The 22148-nt window shown below is 41.0% G+C and overlaps 1 protein-coding gene across 3 annotated transcripts in view; it reads right to left on the reverse strand.

Moving 5' to 3' along the window:
* Positions 1–14524: 14524 nt before the first annotated feature.
* The window catches only part of LOC139708401 (uncharacterized), an 86692-nt gene continuing 79068 nt past the window's right edge, over positions 14525–22148 (reverse strand). Inside the window, exons 1-3 of one of the 3 annotated variants that reach the window (XM_071620355.1) lie at positions 19558–19607; positions 18971–19128; positions 14525–17677 (exon numbers count right to left, since the gene is read on the reverse strand). In XM_071620355.1, the coding sequence (XP_071476456.1) occupies positions 16597–17677; positions 18971–19077 (1188 nt within the window). In that variant the 5' untranslated portion in view covers positions 19078–19128; positions 19558–19607 and the 3' untranslated portion in view covers positions 14525–16596. Of the gene's footprint in view, positions 17678–18970; positions 19129–19557; positions 19608–19939; positions 20013–22148 lie in introns of those variants that run through there. The other 2 variants (XM_071620354.1, XR_011709351.1) reach the window with 2 other exon arrangements.

Raw genomic sequence — 22148 nt, forward strand, 5'->3', positions numbered from 1 at the left:
CCACACAAAAGAGCATTGCCCTGCAAGAAGTGAATTGTCTTCCAAATTATGATAGTCGTGGATCCAAATTGAAATGGTAAAGATAAAGGAGTCACATTTATCGGTGACAAATCACAATGGCAGAAACCCATTTCATACTGAAATCTGATAGGCCCACAGACTTTAATACGCGGGCATCAGGTTCCCATACGAAACAGGTTAAGATGAATACCTTTCAGAATCAGAACGGCAAGTACTGATAGGTGAAATAAGTAAAGGTGGAACCCCAACTAACTTTGATCATTCCAACTGAACCATCCAAGTAGTTTCCATGACTCACGCCCCTTACTTGATCCCCATGCAATAGCATGAGTTTATAGTTTCACTGTTTTCACAACACATATAGGCCAAAGTTTACGTACATCAAGGGGATAAAAGAAAGTACAAACTAATCCTGTGAATACAAGTTGTTATCGTCTGCAAAAGCGACACTAAAACATAGCGGTCAGGTGCATCAGTTTTCAGACAGTTTCTGTTTTATTTGAAATTCAGCCCATTAGGACAGTTCCACACACACGGGGAGATGGGGGGGGGGGTGGAGCAGGAGAAATTAAGTGGGGAGAGATGATTCTTGTCATATCTTGGAAAGGACACTGGAGTAAGACGAGGAGCAGTACAGGGACTAAACCCCCTTCAATCATGTATACAAGTCTTTGATTTGGGCCAACAGGTTAAAAGATTTTTAAAAATACTTTGTTTGTTTTCCGGGTCATCATTCAGTACTTCCCCACTGATGTGGTAAATTTCCATGGCTAATATACCGAGTTGACTTGAGTATAATCCATCCACATATGACACAAAATTCTACATGGAAAAAACATTGTGGAATACAAGCTTAAGTGGTATCAATCATCATAAATGACACTGTCTTCACTTTCATTCAGTCTCTCACCTCAAACTGCATGACACAACAGATAAATGATTTTAAAAACCAATGCTGAAAGATTAACAGAAGTGCTATCATTCCAATGTTGCACCGTAGATCACAACAGAAAGCAAATTTACAACTACAAGAAAGAAAAAAAAGAACAAAGGCAAATAATCAGCGACGCTCAGGAGCTGCCATTTTCACCCTAATAGATCAGACCTTTGCAACCTTTCAGATGCAAGCACTATCAAAATGTCAAGGTATGTACTTCAAAGCCATTGCTGAGTGACACTGAATTTGAACACCTGTCCCTAATCCTTACGGCTCTTTGTTCGCCCACTGGCACAGCCACTGGAGTGCCTGCTTCGCGGATTGGCTCAGATGTCTGAAACTAATTGTTAATGAACAGAGACTAACTAATCCCCCTAATCCCTATTTTGTCACCGTGACATTTCTGTTGGACCGAGAAACATTGCTGCACCTGCACGGCCTTGCTAACTAATGCGGTTAAGTTTACAAGGATGACCATAATATGCGAATGCATACAGCAGTAGCTTGGCTATAATGTCTGAGCACATACAGGGCTTAAGTTCCATTTTAATCAGTCACAACCTTCTATGGTGTAATTCAAATTACTACCATGTCAAACTTGCCAAAATCAATTAGCCCAGACATCTCTTTGACATGCAGAGGAAAACAAATGCACAGAAACCTACAAGGGGGTGTTCTGACCTTTAATGTCTCCTGGATCCAAACATGAAATGCAAAAAACAACGCCCAACAAGAGAACTTTTTTTTTCTGTTTGGTCTTGTGTGCATCTCTCATTGCTGTGTGGATGTCAAAACATATTCATGGACGCTTGTAACTAATTGCGAAATATTGCTATATGTGGATGTCAAAACATATTCCATAGAGGTTCATAACTAATTGCAAAATATTGCTCCAATATTGGATTCGTAATATCCTGCACTGTCATCTCAAATGAAGCCAGGGCTAGGGGGCCTGCATGTCAAAAATGGTTTGTGAGCTCATTAAAAGTCAACGTTCATCGCTCTCATTCATGTCATCAACTCCCGGCAGCTTTCGATGAGAATCGCCGCATCCTTTCTACACGAGAACAGGACAGGGCATCGTGCTGACACGCCAAATCTATTCTGACATCCAAAACATGGTGGTAGGCAAACATCAAGAGCTTATGCACTCATAGATAGACATACATATATATACCTCCTTGGAGGTATATATATGTACTAGCAGCACCCGTGGAAATCCACGGGTCTGAGGGGTTTTATTTTTTTTTTCTCATAATACGATTTTGCACATTTTTATTGAAGAAATAAAAAGAAAAGTCTTCTCATTCTTTCGTTAATTGTGCTGTCTTCTAAATGACCACCCTTCCCAGAAATTTTATAATACATTTTTTGTAGTATATGCCAGGCGATCCGGTCCATTGGTAGGGATCATTCCCGCCACTACTTGCTTTTATTATAGAACTTAAGTTTCGAGGGGTTATTTGCACCCGTTGAAGTCCAACAGTTGTCTTGTTGCCCCTCACCCCTCCCCCCCCCCCTCACGCACACACACATTTCCACCTCCGCAGGGCAAAAAACAAAAACATTCAGGGAAAAATTACCAAAAACGCAAATGAGATTCCCCGAAAGTTCTGCCCACAGGTTGTTCCCGTTGAAACGGGAAGATATTAACACTATGACTTTGATTACCCCCTGCTCTTGCATCCACGCGGGCACCCGCGGGAATCCACGGCTGGTCTCAAGGCTTCGGTTTGTTTTGTGTTTTTTTTTTTCATGTTTCTTTTCCCCACGTTATGAGAGAAAAATAAGATATTTTCGTCTTCATAATTTTGCTCCCTCCTTGTTGTTTTTAATCACCAAAACTTGGCTTGATATATCATATCAATATAGAACTACATCTGCTTCAGATTGTACATTATCATAATTAATATTAGGCCTACAATTATTGCTCCTATTATTGTTATTATTATATCATTATTATCATTATCCTTATCATTATTATTATTATTATTATTATTATCATCATTGTTATTATTTGGGGAGGGGGAGATCATAGTCATCAGGTTTAATAGGCACCCGTGGGAGTAGGTTCTCACGACCTCGTATTTTTTTTCTTAAATATTTTTCCCATGTTATGGAAGAAAGAAGAATATACATCACTGCATTCGTCTTCATTTGCTCCCTCTTTTTTTGTCACCAAAACTTGGTTTGATAGACCATAGAACCACACATTCTATTTCCACTTGCAATTTTAAAAATAGGCGGTCGGCAAAGCGAGGTTTTCCTCTACGTCCGCTCATCTTATGAATATGTATGATTACAGCAGCTCTGCAGTAAACGAATGGACACAGCTGCGCGTGTAATCTGATATGTAAGGGTACGATCGGCAAATATATTTAGCCGCGTCCTAAACAGTCTGCGTACAATGACACCGGACTTGAGAGCAAACGGCGAGCAAACTAAATGACGTACCTGAGCTGCATATAGTATTCTGCAGTTGTGCAAAATACAATTACATAACCAACGTTCGTTGTTTTCATTTGGGGACGCCAATAATGGCGAACTGTACGTAAATGCCCTTGTAGTCCATGTCACGCACACACAGATTCGTGAAACCATCGTCAATACATTCAGTACACGTAACAGGCGGAGGCAAAGGTACATCACAAAACTATATACACACAGTGTAGAGTGTGTATAGAGTTCTGCGAGGTACATTGTGTGTGTGCGTGCGCGTCCGCCGGAAGATGTCAGAGATTTCGCTGCACCATCACCTTTAGTATCCCCCAGTGTCTCTGCAAGCTAAAAGATGGAAGATCGAGAAAGCAGGAGGCCAGCGCAGGTTCATGAATATTGAAACGCTCGGCTCTTTCGTCACGCACAAAAATGCATTATGCATGTTGCTAATTAATTTTTCTTTTTCGTCCTCGACGTCGACACGGAGGCGGAGAGGGGACCGAAACCCACGCCATTCGATGTAGGATACTCTCCTGCGGCCGACGGCACCGGTCGCAACTGCCCGGAGCCGACGGCTCGGGAGGAGATAGAGAAACCAGCAACGCCGAAATAAAACAGGAAATACATAAGGCCGCGACAACAACAACAACTTCGAGTATTATAGTATAGGATATCATCTAAGCCAGGGATAAGGAGCAGTGTGGTGGGGAGTGCCTCCCAATTTCTACACTTACACCTCATCGAGGCTCTAGATTAATATTCAAGGACTTCACAATTTTGGAAAACACTACAAATTGACTATTCTGATGGACAAGAAAAGAAGAACTAGTGCATCTTTCCTACACTATTTGAGGCATTCACACACAGTTAACCATGTGAGCACGCCGAAGAGAATAAGCAGTACCTCTTGACTACAGTATTTAAAGCATTCAAACAGTAAACCTTGTGAACATGCCTCACTCTCCTACAAGGACACACAAGAGCCACACTGCAGCAACACAGGTGATAACTTTGTAAACTCATTACACTGTAATCAAAGGGGAAAAGAAGTTCAGATTTCATACAATTAACCTTGTGAACCTTCGAGTTTATGATCTACACACACTTCTTTACTACACCTACAAACACATTTACACACATGCACACACTCACACAAACAATGTGTAATTGTGACCCCCCCCCCCTTACAACTGTAAACAAGAAATACAATGTGATCAATTTCATTTTTAATTTCAGATATTTTACTTGTCTTGAGACTATTGGAACCTTATGTCATCATACTGTAAGACACATGGAAACAAAGAGAGAAACATATAGGGCTTATATGCACACATCCCAGTGTTCATACTGTGGGAAGGTGGAATACCTCCCCTGCGTAGCAATGTACACAAACTGTGGCCACTGTCTCCATACTTTACGAGACCATTTGCTCTCTGTACTCGGTAATGGCTTCACAGGGGTTAAGATATTGAAGAGGGCAAAATGATTAACTAAATTTCTTATTGTCATAAGGATGATGATGATGATTGATGACCGTGATATACTAAAGGCGAGGGATGGGGAGATTTAAGTAGTAAGAGATGATGACTGTGATCAGTGTGATTAAAACACTGTGGGAATACGCTGCAAGGGAGTTACATGACAAAAGGTAGTTACTCACAGTTTTGACACATATCAGTGGACAAACAATACATTAGAATACCAGAGGTGTTGAATAAACAAGGCAAGGTGACAGTATAGGTTTCTCTTTTTTTTCTGTTGAAGGTTTAGAAAGGCTTATTGTAATGACTGCTAAATTTATTCCATTCTTTGGCATCAACGCTTACAATTCTTCTTACAACCAGTCTTTAGAAGTACTCAGAAATGATACTTGATATGTTCGCTGATTCATGTAACACCCCCCCCCCCCCCCCCTCCCCCAGCTCCATTACAAAGCAGGTCATTACCGGTATAAAGTTACATTTCCTTTAATGCAAAACATTTTATGCTACAAAGACTGTTTGTCTTTTATGTTACATCGCCACTCATAGGTATTTGATTGCAAAATAGCTCACAACCATAACAACTCCAATATGTACCTGATTTGACAAGGAATTCAAAACAAAAAAAAAGGCAAGGTCATTTGCCTTTGTGTTGCCTATGCTAGCCAAAAATAGCAGTTTCAATACTGAAAACAGATTTCAATGACGAGCACCAGTGTCAACTTTTCCGTTCGAATGGGAAAGCCATACGGTTTGCAGATGAAAACGGGGGAAGGCACAACACAGGCTAAACCTGGACAGGTCAAAAACTAGTCTCAGCGTTTGATCGAGAACAAGATCACAACTTCCTCCCCGATTTCCTCAAGAGTCTTTCTGTGAGTACTGAGCCACATTTCTCTCTCTTGAGAGAGAGAGCTCAGATTTCATGTATTGAACACTTAGAAGATCACTGCTCAGAATGTTTTAAGACAGGACAAAGTCAATCAAACGAAAACACCTTTGAAACTTTACCCAAGTCAATAAAATCAATGTTAGCTGATGTTTTTGAACACACTTTTTGCAACCATCATCCCTCCCACCGCTGCCCCCCCCCCCCCCAAAAAAAAAAAAAAAAATAGAAAGAAGTCACAAGAGGTAACAAAACTACACTGGCTACTATAACAGATGAATTCCACCAGAGAACAAGACAATGATGGCACTTCTACAGCACATCAAAATCCATGAAGCATTCTACAGCTGTATGTGTAGAATACTTGTTGAATTTCGCTGCCCATAGGATGCGCACTCTGAAATCGTTATCATCTCTCTAGAAGGGTTTGAGAACTAGATGTCGGCTAACCAGGAAGTGAACAGCAAACAATTTCACCGAAGCCGAGCAGGTAGAGGAACAGGGGAGAGGGGAAGGGAGGTAAAAAAAAAAGGCGACCTGTGGGGAAATTTTACACCACAGGAAGAAAAGCACCGTTCAGATTAATTCGCCGCGGTTACCGGGTACAAGCAAGCTACTATTGCTAAGTGGCTGGCTGCTTAAATTACATGAATACACTCCTCTGGTTCTCGGTTAAAAAAGCACCAGCAGCGACAAGTGAATTTTTCCACTCTATCTGTGCCTCCCTCTTCCTTCTCTCTCTCTCTCTCTCTCATCTCCTTTCGTTTCTCTTCCTATTCCTCCATCTTCCCTTCCTCCTCCCTACTTCCCCCATACAGTACTTTCCCTTTTCCCCATCATCAGTCCCATTTTCAGTCTAGATTCGTTGTGGATGGAGCATCCCAGTTTGCATGCAAGGTCTGGTCCACCTCCTCCAGGCAGGAAATTAAAGAACAAAAAAAATATAGAGGGGGGAAACTGGTTGGGTCGAGTGGTATCATTGCATACAAAAACACCACACCCAAAACAGAGGCTGTCCAGGGTTCCGTAGTCGTACACTTCACCTGCACTGTTGCCACATAAAATGGAAGCCTTTCAAATTTTAACACCCTGGGGGGGAAAAAATGCCTTGCCCCCCCCCCCCCCCCCCCCCACAAAAAAAAAAAAAAATCAAAGACAGAAACATAATCAAGACAAGCAATGAGTACAAAAGGAGAAATCACAAGGGCTAAAGCCTGGATAAAGACTAGGGTACTCTGAATACTGGGTACCTGCAATCATCCCTCTGTGAACACCAAAGTACCACAAGTTTCCACAATCTAGGCAGCAGCACATACACACCAGGCAGCATTCAATTTTTCCTACTCATCAATTCTCAAGACATTTTTGGTAATCCATGCACGGTATTCCATTGAGAAGGGGGAAAACAAAAAAGACTGAACACTACTACAGCTGTAAATGTGGTCTTACATTATACAAGAGCACTGCTAATATGGACATGCGAGAAGTGGCCACATTACGTCAGGCTGAGGTAGCTCCTTGGAAATACAATATAGGTTGGGACTGAGCCAATGTTTCACGCGGAAAACAGGATCGATTCTTGATATTCCTGTCAAGGTGTCTGGCAGAAGTCCCAGAAACGCAAAACTCATAACAGGACTTTTTGTCTGTGTGTTCTTCCTTATTGTTTTTTTTTTTCTTTTTTTCTTTCTTTCTTTCCTTTCCTGGACCTCAGCAATGACACCAGCTGAACAGGCATGGTAAACTCTACGTGAACATTTTTCGTTGTAAGCCTTGCTTTATCGCATCTGGGACAAACAGAAAATTTGATAGCTCTGCATGGCTGTGTGTTGGCAATCCCGAACAGCAAATGCTGACAGCAGGTCTTCGAAAATTTATCTTTTTAATGGAAGAATGAGAAAAGAAAATAAGATTCCATCAGGATTCGAACTTGAGACCTCCGGACGCTAGCCCGGAGGTCTACTGACTGAGCTATAGAAAGCCCTAGTTCAGAGTGTTTGTCCCAGAAACCCTAAATTCTCAATGCTCGGATGGTTATCTTCCGTGAATCATTGGCAAATCTACAGTATTACATGCAGTGATTTGGTCAACACATGCACCACAGCAAACCTTCGAACAGAGAAATTCATCGATAACCAAGTAGGTATTAGGCTGCGTTCACATAGAAGTATTCGCTATTCGCTATTCGCTATTCGCTATTCAGTATTCGGGCACCGAATACACCATCACTCGCACCGTCAACTCACCATCCCATGCAGTGAGGATTTCTTCCTCCTACATCCCAGCAAATCTTATTAACAATTTCTAAACTGCATCATAGTGTCAGTCTACATGCTTATTTTTGCTAAAGGGCAAATCCAGACCAAAAGTGTCATTATTTCATAAACGAGAGACAGTATACGCTGCAAGAAAATCGAACAAGCTCGATTCCCACTTTGCTATACTATTCGCAGCTATTCGGTACTTTCGAATAGTGCTCTCTTATGTGAACCGGTGTGAGGAAATCCTATCGTTCGATTCAAGCTATTCGTGTGCCCTCGAAAAATGAGCCCGAATACCCGAATAGTATACTTCTATGTGAACGCAGCCTAAGGGAAGAAATATATTGTGATGAAGTCATCCCCCAGTCATGATAGATTATTGAACAGAATGACGTGCAGCTGTCACACTTTGGCACTTGACAGACGAATAGAGAATACAGCATCAGATTCCCATGAATAAATAGCACTGTGTTGTGATTGACATTGATTCTCAGGTACAATCGAAAATACACTTGAAGGCATATTAAAACTGCTCAAGTGACTACAACACAGGTGAGATGGGGTAGTTAGAAGAAAGACGATTTATACCCTTTTCACACTAGTCACTCCGGGATCACCAGGCAGAATTCCAACAGGGAATCAAACCTGGAACCCCAGCAGACGAGAGAATTTCTCTCGTCCGCTCTTCTGCAGAGGAAGTACATGTTATGGCGTATGTGCGAAACGGCCCGCAACAACATTGTTGGTATATACTTAACCTTCCCTTTTCACCCAGGAGTTTACACGACAACATCGCCAAGGAGTTCCAGCTAGGGGACACTCGGGAATCTACCAAGGACAGTTGGAGAGTAGCATCTCAGAGTCACCAAGCATATTACTGATACCCCTTTCAGTAACTCATGCATTTCTGGCCAGCTCCTGGCCTGAGCTAATTTGGCCCGTGCCAAGCAGTAAAAATTGCGTTCAGTAACTCCAGCAGAGCCGCGCTACTTTTACGATGACCCATTCACGAACTCGGCCACATGAGGGATAACTACAATGGCAACTGAACGCGCGCTCCGGCGGAGGGCATGGCCAGGTAATTGTGACCTTTGACCGTGCAAGAAATTTTGGCCCGAGCCTGGTGCTGCTATCATTCATAAACTCTTCGATTGGCACCAGGGCCGAGCCTGGCCCGTGCCTGGTGCTAGCTTCAGCAGTGCCAAAATAGTCCGCTCCTGGCGTGGGCCACTTTGGCCCAACCCATTCATAAACTCAAAATTTTACGACTTAGCTCGGGCCTGGCGCTAGCCAGGGGAGTTACTGAAAGGGGTACAACAATTTCACCTGAGAGACCTTTCATACGAGATCTCCCGGATTCACTAGTGTGCATCAGGGTAAAATTTGCTATTAAAGCATGAAAGGGGCACTAGAAAAAATTGTGAAACCTATCTGTAAAAGCTTTTCTCACTGTGATTAATCTTTTGCAAATCAAACGTCTCCTGTTCTTTGACTCAAAGCCTAGATGGAACTTTTCATAGGGGCCGAGATGAAACGATGCATCCATTTGGGTGTACACCCAGGTGGGTTGGGACTGTGATAGGGGCTTGCAATACAAAAAAATGTGTCATATTTACCATCCTAATTGTCATTTCACGACGTACTCAACAAATGCATCTGATGATGAGCCATACAAATCATGAGCACAAACACTAGTGTGCAAATATACTTTGAATGTTTAACAAAAAAAAATGAAAACAGGCATACTGTACATTTATATAATATATATACACATATAAACTTTTTGTGATCCTTTCTTTCATAGATCATCAATCAGTTTCTCAATGTTTTACCCGAAATGAATAGCAGTAATACTGACATGCACACATTGTTATACACTGTCATATTTACATGAGTGAATATCGTATATGAAACAAAGCCACACATCCACATAGTGGTCTGAAGACAGAAATATTTACATCGAAAAGAATCCTGCTGCACAAAGAATGGTGTGATTCTATAACGAATCTTTTTCTTCTTTTTTTTAGAGCTTGTGGATCTACAATTCGCAGTGCACAGAGCAGAATTAGAAGTTCACTGCTACCAGTGGATGTAGTCTTGATAATTAAACCCAACTTAAATGTTACAACATGTTGAAATATAAAGTAACTCTCTTGTTTATATTTTTCCATATATATATAGGAACAAACAATTCAATTTTGTTTTCCCTTTTCTATATCAAATCATACCAATTCTGCCAGCAAAGTGTAATAACACTTCAATACCAGCATATCATGAAAATTGTGCCCTCAAAAATGATTTCGCAGTGTCTGGAAAGTAGACATCAATAACTCTGACATACAGTTTTGTATGCATTCAACACGAATCAAGTCAGATCAGATAAGAATGGAAGCAACACCACCCACCAATACCCCCACACTTATCTCACAAAAGGATTAAAAAAAAAAAAATCAGAATTGGAATATCTGCAACACATATGAGTGTGAAAATCCCTAAACATTCATCCTGTCATTTCACAGACAAAAAGCACTTAAAGAAAGAAAAAAAAAGCCTAGATCGAAAAAAGCCTAGATAGATTCACCAGAATAATTCGATTTGCAGTTTGATAAATCAAGCATGACGGTCTGACAAAAGGTTATGGAGCCAACGGCAACATCCACCATAGTTTGTGGGAGGGAAAAACTTCTCTGCAAAGTTTATAGGTGTACCATACGCTGGTATTTTGACAGCTTCACGTTCAGATCATTTCCCCTCGAGACATTGGTGTATATACATTCATTGTGGCCTCTTTTGTTGGGAGGTAGTTATGGCGCCCCCGCTGGAGAGGAAGTTATTCTGAGGTATGACTGAGCAAGCTCAGACGGAGGAAATAAATATACCTGCTCTTTAGAGGTTGCCAAACTAACATTCAAAAAAAAAATGAATTTAGCTTAAAGCACATTGTGCATCATGTATTACTGCCAGAGCAAAAGTATCAAATTGGCAGTGCAATCAGTTGTGATTATCAAAAATATTTGGGATTCTTCCTCAATTCCATTTACCTCCACACAGTCACTGCTGTAACTTCTAAAAAATACTTGTAGTGATCAACTATCATGTAAGGTGTTCCAACGTAACTCAGTTTCTTTCACATCACAGGGATAATAAGCAATCAGAATTCTTCCTTAACACATCAAAGTTTTCAGGAGAGCGAGTTTTTTCTACAAGACTATACGATGTATGACTACTGTAATTCACAATCTCATTCTGTACCATTCATTCATGTAGTCATACAATACCTTGTATATCTGAAAAAACGTCTGAGAGACGAGTATCACAAGACATAAAGTTCATAACAAAATGATTCCGAGAATTGCATACATCAGTCATTCCAAGGAGGTATCCTTGGCCATTCACAGGTTATGAAAAATGTAGAAACTGCAAAGAACATACTCCTGTGCATATGTTTCAAATCATGTGGTTGTATTATAAGCAAATCCATCTGATTTAAGACTTCCAATCGTACTGACTAATTCTGGCTCCCCATCTATACTTTCATTTATTTATATACTATACTTCTTTTTTTTTTTTGAGTCGTCAGATTCAACTTTGTTTTCCTAAAATGATGCACACTGCAGTTCCATTGAGTACTATCATCTTTCTTTACGAATCATGGAATAAAAAACTGCATGGCATTCCATATTGGAGGAGCCTTACAGCCTCCCGACGTTATTTGCCCAAAATTCGATACGGAGGGTGACGCTGTTTACCATAGATTCCCTGAGAGAGACAGCCAGCCAATACTCTCCACGACGGACGGACAGCTAGGGCAGACGAGTTTCTGCGGCTGTCGGTGGCCGACTGTTTGCACAAACCACCAAACAGGCCCATCCATCAGTAGCGTTTCTGGCCTCGGTAAACACACGAGGGCAGTATTTACATGATCAGGCCGACATGTGTATTTATTCGCTGGATGGGAGGAAAATGTGGGTCTTCTCGACAACTTCTCTCAAGAGTGACTTTTCATCCTTCCCACCCCTACCCCCATTTTCTTTCATTGCCATTGTTGCAGGCATCAGAAATACAAAATAAGGAGTAAAACACTGCAGCAAAAACCAGCAGTGTCCTTTGTACCTTGTGCTTACAGCATACGCACATGGCTCTCATTGGACAGAAATATTGATGTGCAAATTTTATAAACAAAAGAGATTGCATAAACACAAAGTTGTTATTTTAAAAAGTTCTTCATAGGTATCAAGTCATTACAGTGTTATGATTTTACAATGGTTATCACTCAGAGCATTTGCATAGTGTGCAAACCCATGCCAAGCTCTTACAGAGCTTCTAAAGAAACACGTATTTTACATACTAAGTATTGTGCACATAATCATATTTTAGGTAAGCAATAATACACACATTATATGGCTTGAAATCTACCAAGGTAAAAAAGGCTTTGGCGTGGCATAATGATGAAATATTAAGCTGTCAATAGACTTTACAAGGGTTTGCTAACAACCCCAATTTTGGCCAGATGATACAATTACAGATGTGCCACATATTTATACAAGTACACTATGTAGTTGCGGTTCTTCTGACAGTAATAAATTGTGTTGCCATGGGAGTGCTGCAATAGCAATGCTGGAAAAATATGGCGGCATCTGTGAGGGGTCGGTAGGTGTCAAAGAACTTCCTCACACACTTCTAATCTTCTAATGGAAGGCAAGTCTCAAGCTTTACACGATAATCCAAATAAATCTCTCATCAAGTCAGAACACTCCGTCCAAAAATCACAGGAATATTCTTTCCTTCCCCCCCCCCCCTTCTGTTTTCTGTCTTTTAAACATTTTCCAACACATATAAACAAGACTGCCAAATGAAGGCAAGATGGGGGAAGAGAATGAAAATACACAAATATCAAATACTTGTATCAGCACCCCCCTCTGCCAGTCTTCTAATACTGATAACTGTATTATTTTAGTATCTGATACTGGGGATCAAGAACAGGAATGTGTGGGTTCATACACAGCTTCAGTATAAAACCATAATTACATGCATCGTACACTGTATACACGTGTATGTATCCGTGACCTTTGACATTTCCCATGATCATTTGCTTATCTCCCATTGTACACTTCACTCAGGGGTCGTTCATACTTAGGGCTGCGACTGACTCCATGTTTATGTGCTGGATGCTTGACTGCGCCAACGGGAAATTGATACATGTATCCATCCTTTCCCGCAGCAAACATTAAACCTGGGCAGTGACATTTGAGGTAGCATTTGCCCAGGTGCACTCGACACATCACATGGATTTACACCGGTCTACGTTCACCTGCCATTTACGACTAAGTGGAGGGGTGCTCAACAGCAGAAAACGCTCCCCCTAAATCCAAGACGGGAAAGGGACAGATATGCGTTGTGACAGTATCGATGAGATGCAGTCATGTTTTCTGCAATTTGACAATAACACTATGTATCTTCTAAATGTGCTTCGATATAAATATTGGGGAAACTACTCTGCTGCACAGCACACAAATTATAGGCAAAGCTTTCTCGACAAGATTCCTCACAGAGTTTGGCAGCTCTGTCATGATACGAAGCCCACTCAAGGCAGAGATATATCCCAGACACATCAATATCTCACAAGTGGTTCCCCTTATTGTGTTCTGTTTGAAATTTCGAACTGCACCACAGCTCTTAATATCTGCATGAGTCCTATGGGACAAACAACTTGTTGACAAATGAATATTCACAGACAGGCGAGATGGATCGTGCATGTTATAATCAGACTCCTGCAAGGGCTATTGTTCCATGGTCCCAACAAGTTATTCCTCCATTTACGACATGGTTACTGACAGTTTAAAATTTACCAAATGGCAACATCCAATATTGGTTGAGAGGGATTTAGTTTGAAAGCTATCACTCAGTGTTTACCTTAGAAGAAACTATGTTCCAAAGAAATGCCAAGGAACTTAGTGGCTCACATACAAATATGCACATATCATCAGTCTATTGTTGAAAGCTTCACAACATTGAGGCATGCCCTGCGAGACCTGTTGTTCCATGTACAGTGTATGTCACAACTATCATCCTAATCAGCTCCACACACATATCTTTACAGAGCAAAAATATAAAATGTGTACAGTAAGTGTGTGAAGAACAAACATGATTCTCTTGAAATGTGGATATATCTGGAAGAATGTTCTTTCTTCACCAACCTTGCAAATCTGTTTTTACGCAGCTGGGCGTACAACTTATGACAGACTCGAATACAGACATTCACCAACAAAACATGGCAAGACCTTGGAAGAGTTTTACACAGGGATAGTTTTCTTAGTGCATGATTTCTTCAAAAGACATGTGTGTTCACCGTAGGATTGATTTTCTTGGAGTCAAAAGAAACATACAAAATGATTCCTATATACCCCCTTCAAACTTCGTTTGGCGGGGGTATAAAAATTGATATGCATGATTTTATTTAAACTCACAAAGTGTACAATGAAAAAATACCCTTCTCTAGCATGTTCTGATAAAGTAGGGGAAAAATGTGGATTTATCCACATTGCATATTACTTCAGGTCTTCTTTCTTTCACAACTCTATCAAGAAAGCAATATGAAGTATTACAATACAGATAACTTCAAGGACAATGCCACTCAGGCAAAACAACTCGTGACAATTAGGGCAAATGAATACCCCCATGATTACTACTGCGGGTGGAGTATATTTGTTCAAGCAGTCTGTAACTTCACTTTGATGCAACATGTACAAGTACTGTCTTCGCTTTCAATAGCAGCTCATTTACACCATCACACATTTCATGAAATCAGAGCCTTGACAGCATTCTGTTGACAGTGTAGCTCGTGCCTTGTCAAGCTGTGAAAACATACACATACAAATAGGTGCAGCTCCTATCAAACACAAAAATCACCTAAATTTGATTGACAACACTTGTACACCATTGTCATGTGGAAAAACAACAAAACAAAACAAAACAAAGCAAGAAAAAATCTGTGCCTAACGAGCAAAATGTGATTTCATGAGCAATTTGATGGATTTAAAGGACATAGTGATGATAGAACACATCCTTTAAAATTTCTCTCAATTGCTATACCTCATATTTATGGTTTGGAACAGTAGTACTACATGATATACCATTCAGAACACTCACTTCATTCTATCCCTACCCTGGATTCTTTTTAAAAATTCAGGAGAAAAAATTTAACAGTTACAGAATTGAGTACACAAACTACAGTATTTTCATTTTTTATCATATAGCTTGATGGAGACATTCGCAATGCAGAGTTCATTGCCAACCAACCATACTGACACAGACGTCTACTTTAAAAAGATGAAACCTGACAGCAGGTCGACAGGAAAGAATTGAACATTTCAATGCAGCACAATGTAATCCCATGTATCAACGTTCGACAGATCTTCTCCATTAACACCCATGAAAACCCCATTTCTCTCTTTTTACTTTCTTTTGAATACCTCATCATTCTATTGCATGCCTTTTTCTCCCTATTTGTGAATATTACTCAAGCTATCATGAAGAACTGTAAACAGGGATAAACTGGGGATCACTTGCTATCCCAGACTTGGGCGCATTATTACCTGCAGACAATGTATGGCCTATTATCCACAAAATGACAAGCCATGGCGCAGATTGGGAGTGGGTGTTGGGGAGGACACAGCTGAACCGTGTCATAGGCTTGCCTTCAGAAGTTACCTATTGTACGGTACACATAAGGACTTTCCATTCAAGTCAGGGAATAATTTTCCTGGTATCGCATTGCAATTTGCTATGCACTTTTACACCACTGCTACACAAACTATCTTTTGTGTAGCAGTTTTCTTCCATAGAAATGTACAGGATACCATGTGAAATATTGTTCATCAGCTGAAATTGCTAATCAAATTTGAGTTGGAAAATTATTTCCTGCAAGTCATATCTGCTTTCAAAGAAAAAAGGTCAAGCGCAGCAACAAGACAAATGACATATCTGTAAAATCAGATTATACCGATTGGCCAGAAGATATTATCACTTCCTTTTTCTTGTACTCTCCTGAGTATCCCCCATGAGTTTGAACATAATGCTGCACGGGCTGTCCATGCTTTAGTGCAAGTATTAATTGACAGTAAATGTGACCTATCCATGTGGTACCGTTTTAATTCCAAATCCCTGCAAATCACTGAGAGTCTTTGGTTTACTGAAATCGTGGAAGGTACATATATCTTTCGTTTTGATGGATCGCACAACGTAATCAAACAAGACTGAACAGACTGACAACATGGTTTATAGCACAAAGGAAGTTAATTTCCCCACAACTGCCACATTCAGCAATTTTTCCTATCGTTTTGGAAACCTACAGCAAGGTATAGGTAATGTACTTCACCCGTGGCTGTCGGTGACAGCACCATCAACTACAACACCTGTGCAAAAAAAGGGTCTACAATCCCTCAACATTATCACGGAAATGATCAAGGGCCTGTTCATGGACTACGAGGAATACCTCGGTGTTTGGTCATAATGTATATACCAGGTTCACCATTCCACCTGCAATGGTAAGACTTGAGGCAGGAAGAGCTACGAATCCCTGCCAGTCAAATGGCTGTATACTTCAACTTGTCTTGCAAAAATGGACTTGGCCTTCTCGTAGAGAAGCAGATCGGCGCGCAGGGTCTCGTTGACTCGCGGGTCAGCGAGAAGTTGTTGCTTCAGCGAAGCCACCAACCTCTCGGCTTCCACTTTCTGCTGCACCCTCCGGAACTTGCCCGTGTTGTAGTGGGTGTCGGAGCACTTGTCCCTGAAGGGGACGTGGTAGACGTGTTGCAGCATTGAAAGACTGAGATCGAAGTGTTCCAGGAGGCCTATGACGGCAAAGTAGTTTTCTAGGTTGTCTATGACGTGCCGGAGGAACCCGTCGCGCTCCTCCTCCGTGAACATGCGCTGCAGGAGCACCTTGTGCTGGAACCAGCAGGGGATGATGTCGCGTGAAAACTTGTGGGGGAAGCCATCAAGGTTCCTGAGGTACTCGGTGTCGTCGTACGAGCCGTTGCAGACGGCTGGGTTCATCAGCAGCTGGCGGAAGAAGAAGCTGCCGTGGTGCAGCGCCCAGTCCACTACGCTGACCTCGCTGGCCTTGAGGGCCGTACACAGCTGGTCCTTGCTCGTGTTCTTCGAGCAGTAAAGGTACGCCGAGATGGCACGATCATACGGATCCCGTATCATGGTGAAGTACGAACACGGTCTCCCATCGTTCAAGACATCACACACCCCAAAGGCATACCCACCATACAACCCGACATGTTTTCTAGTCCTCGGTGCATGCTTCCAGTAATGGAATTCTTGCGCGGCATAGCGATAACTGAATACATTGCTGGACACGTTCAATCCACTCTCTTTTCCAATCTCTCGCAAGCACTTCCTGATACTGGAGCCTCCAGCCTTGTTGTGGTGCAGAAAAACCATGTTGCCATCCCGATACGACAATACACTCGCCGTCTTCTGAGGCCGGTCCCACATCAGGAAATAGTTCGGCAAGTATTTACGACGCACCACTGGCCAATCAAAGCCCTCCGACCCTGGAACATCTGGGGTGTGGCCAGTGGCTATCTTCCGATGGCGCTTCACATCATTGTAGCCCCAGTTGTATGTTGGGTGACTGCTACTGAGAATGAACAATAAACAATTATTAATTAATGAAAATGCACTAAGAATACTCTAATCTATTTTTGAAGTAAAACATGCGCACAAAGTTAATTCCTTATTTCAAAACAATGCAATTTAAGCAATAACAAAGCTAAACGGAGTTGTTTCCATAGGAAATGAAACGTCAAAATTGTACTTTCTATTTGAAGAGTGCATGTCCATTAACGTTGCAAAAAAAGTTCATCAAATATCATCCTAGTTGACTTTGTAAAGGAGAGCAGTCACATATATATATACAGCAGCCAAAGTCTCATAAGAATCCGACATGGTAATGGGAAAGTTTGAATACGGGATCATCCATTTCTTTATTCTCACTGATAATCCAGCCCCATTGGCTGGAACTGATCCAGTTTCATAATGTTCTCACAGAATGATCCAGTCCTATTGGGTGGCAGTACAACAGATACAGTGAAATACATGTCATCTCCTCCCAATCTTTGCCAATTAGTTTATTCACAATGATGTTGTAGATATTGTGCTTTTAATCATTATAACCCTCTCTGTATTAAAAATGCATTGGCTAAACACCTCTACCATAATTCAGTGCAAGGAATATGACCCCTCTTTCCTGACTGAATTCCTTTTTCAGAGGACAAATTCCTTTAGTGCTAGAAAATGGGAGACCCAAGAATCATGGCCATCTTCATCCCATCTGCTTCGCATCATGTGGTTGCTATGGATACCAATGTGACTTTCTCATCCAATGTTAGATTTTGATGAACACTTTGTCATTTCTTCATTCATTCTCTTCGTTTGATTTCACTCCATTCATCATTAATTCATAGTCAATCATGAAGAAGGAATCGCATCAAATCAAGAGCAAGGATTATTGTTATCAAAAAAGGTAATAATGAAATTGATTTCAGGCTTCTGTTTAAAGATCAAAGCACACGCCGACTACTGTAAAACCACAAATTTTCACATGCACTTTAATTTCACGAATTTTGCAAGAGCCAAGATTTGCAAAAATTGAAAAGCATGCAAAAGTGCTCATCTACATTATATGCATTAAATGCCAGCGGCAATACGCGAAAATTTCATGTCCTGAAAAAGGCTGTCTGCTCCAATTTCATGCCACAAACATTTCTGGTTATACAGTATGTTCATAACCACTCAGAATTGGGCATTCAGAATAGTGCAGTTGACGTTTCTGTAACGTAGTTGCAATCGCCTACAACTCGTTGCTTGCGAGCGAGGTCCTGTCGCGAAATGTCGGGGGCGACCCTTTTGAGTCGGGCGAGTGACGTACCTGAATTGTTGGTAGACAGTCCACAGGGCGATGAGGCAGAGAGCAGCGAGACTGAGGAGAACAGTGTAACGCTTGACTTTCATCTTCTGCACTGGCACATTATTCATGGGGCTTGCCTTGCTGGTCTACATTGCTCACAATACGAATCTTCAAACGACCTGGACATAAAACCAGAGAGAGAGAGAGAGATGGGGTCACATAAATGGAAAATAGACAGATTAACAGTGGGCATATATAGCAGGTGGATGAAACAGGTGGAAGAAAAATGTGAAGATACTGCTGAAAGAAAAACAATTAAACATGTTTTTTTTAAAAACAACAACAAAATTACAGGCATAGCATATTGTCAAAATGCGAAATTTACAACAGACCTGTCACAGAGCCGCAGTGCGCTCTCAACAGATAGGATGGGGCAATAAACACACACAGGAATTCAAAATATGAACAAATTTCTCAGAGAAGCTTTTATGAGTTGGAGTGGTTCATGCATGACATAAGACTCCCAAAACAACAGTGCATTATGCATACCTTTCTACCAGAAAGTAAAACAGAAGACAAAGCAGACAGCTGGAAAAAAGAAAAATTACCACGTATCTGTGGGCTGCAAAGCCAAATCTGCATCGCTCACACCTACATGTAGGTCAGGCAGACAACCAACATACTCCAATGTAAGGAGATCAGCCAGCAGTGTCTGAATTCAAAGGGGTCCCTCCTACTCAAGACATGCTGATGTGAAAGCCAATATTCTGGGCAGACAGTACTCCTAATACACCTCCCAAATCCGGGCTACCAATAACATGCTGCGGACAAAGAGAATGAGAAACAGAAAGAAGAAAGAGAGAGAGAGAGAGGGAGAGAGAGCACCAGGATTTAAGTGAGTTTAATACCATTGATGAAACTCAGTGAAGTTAGAAAGAAGTAATCCTTTTATCCCGAAGTCAAACAATAGCGGTAGCAGTTTACATACCTGTTTGGAGAGAGCTTTTATCTCTTTATTGTCTTGCCCCGATGTCTGTCCAGTCTCAAGAATGTATAGAGCCACCTTTGAGGACAATAACAACAACAACAACAAATGCAACAAAAATGGTGGGTGTGCGTTTGTGGATTTGTGACGTGTCCACAGCTCAAGTCAGCTTTGCAGTGAACTTTGAAGTTGAAGATCAATAAAGACGCAAATTCCGAAATGATACCCCCCTTTGACACCGTTACCTCTCCAGTCTACAGAGGATGCTGGACTCCCCACATGTCAGAGAAGCTTTACTGTCGGAACAGTTTACTCGAGTACATCGAACCATCCAACAGCCATAGAGCACCCTCAGCGTCTATGTAATCACACCGACAATGAGCGAGCTGGATCTCGGGTGACCCGCCAGAAACTCGCCATTTGTTGGGGGAGGCCATGCAATTACCCTTTTCCGACACTGTTAAGAATGCTGCTCCCCTCAAATAACACCTTGCAAAAGTCTGCTGCCAAACTTGTAAAACATGGCCGTTGGAAACACGACATTTACTTCTTCTACCGAGTCTTGACACTATTGGCAAGCTCAGTGGCAATAAAAAAGAGAAGTGGTCATTCCAACTCTGAATGGGAGGGCCTATACCCTGGGATATCTCTTCATCCATTTTTTATTGTTGTTGTTAATGTTTTGTTTTGAATACTCTCTACAGTCATACTGTACATGGAAACAAATTGTCACTTTTTTGTTTGTCTGAATCAAATTTCTGCTTTTTTATAAGAGTTCTTCTTAAATGGTGAATACAAAGGTGAAATGAATCAAGATGTGCTGAAGTCGTCAGGAAAAACAATATATGATAATTATAATAATATGGTCTTATTTATCCAGGGTAGCCTCTTCAGTGTTGCCACTGCTCTATCAGAGGGCCCTGTCATTATTATTACCCCAGCATTGCCAGGTACCCATTTATACACCTGGGTCGAGAGGGACATAGTGGGTAAAACATCTTGTCCAAGAACTGGGCGGGAATCGGACTCGGGTCCTCCGATTGGGAGTCGAGAGTCTTATCCACTATGCCACATCACCCCCATATATAATTACTTGAAGTTGCATAGGGTAAAAGCATTTAGTCCAACATTTCAAGACTGTGCCTATACTTGAGCTTACTGTTAATTCTCAAGTGACTATGTTTTTTCAATCAATAATAGCCATTTTGGCTTTGCTTTGTCAAAATCTCAGCTAGATAGATCTTGCAATCTCTATGAGAAGAAAAACAAAATTATCAATGCAAGCATTTCTTGCAATGACTGTGCCATTATGAAAAGAAAATGTATATGGTACTCGTTTGACAGCCAGTGATTGCACATACATGTACATATGTACATACAACATACAGTACAAGAGTGTTTGGTGATGCCTTTTCACTACAACATCCAATTTCAGTGATTGAACATCCGCTCTCCCCATCTCTAAGGATGTTGGAAAATGTATTCTGATGGCTACTCTGCTCTGCTCAGAAGGATCCCTTGACTAAGAATTACAGCTCTTGGTTAAAAACATATCTGTAAGTACCCTCAGTGACATACAATGTAAGAGCCAAATGTAATTCCACTGCCTCAAATGAGGTTGGCAGGGGTCATCTTGCCCAATTCACAAAGTTATTCCGGTTAAAGGTACTGTTTACCATTGGGAGCAGAGATTTCAAAACATTAGAGATATTACAGCATAATATGCATAATGTGTACACTGTAGGCCAGTTGTATCACAAAACATCCTACTATAGGATGTTATAAAAATTTTGCGATAAATCCTAAAATATACGGAAATATATTTTTTTCTCTCAATAAACCATAACTGTAGATGGTTTAGTCTAGAAACATTTTTATTCTAACTATTGTTCACATTTTATGTTCAACAATACTTAACACTGACTACTGAATCAAATTTTTACGTTGGTTGTTTCTAACCCAAACTCACGTTTTAGATCTAATTTCAAGCACTACAGCTGGGTTTTTGTTTCATCTGCAAATGGTAAATAATGCCTTTAATCAACAGGTTTCTCATTCCATCTAAATCCAACACCCCCGCCCCCTTTCTTCAATCCCCAAGCCCAATTTATACTTAACCCCATCCCATATACAAGAACACATAGTGGGTGTTAAGGATTTTCATTTTATTAATTCTTCTTCATTTCATTTTGTACATATTTTTTTTTTCCGTGT

Source organism: Diadema antillarum, unplaced genomic scaffold (assembly GCF_040938485.1).
Source record: "Diadema antillarum isolate AM-2024a unplaced genomic scaffold, OU_Dant_1.0 seq00001333_RagTag, whole genome shotgun sequence".
In the NCBI taxonomy this organism is placed as follows: domain Eukaryota; kingdom Metazoa; phylum Echinodermata; class Echinoidea; order Diadematoida; family Diadematidae; genus Diadema; species Diadema antillarum.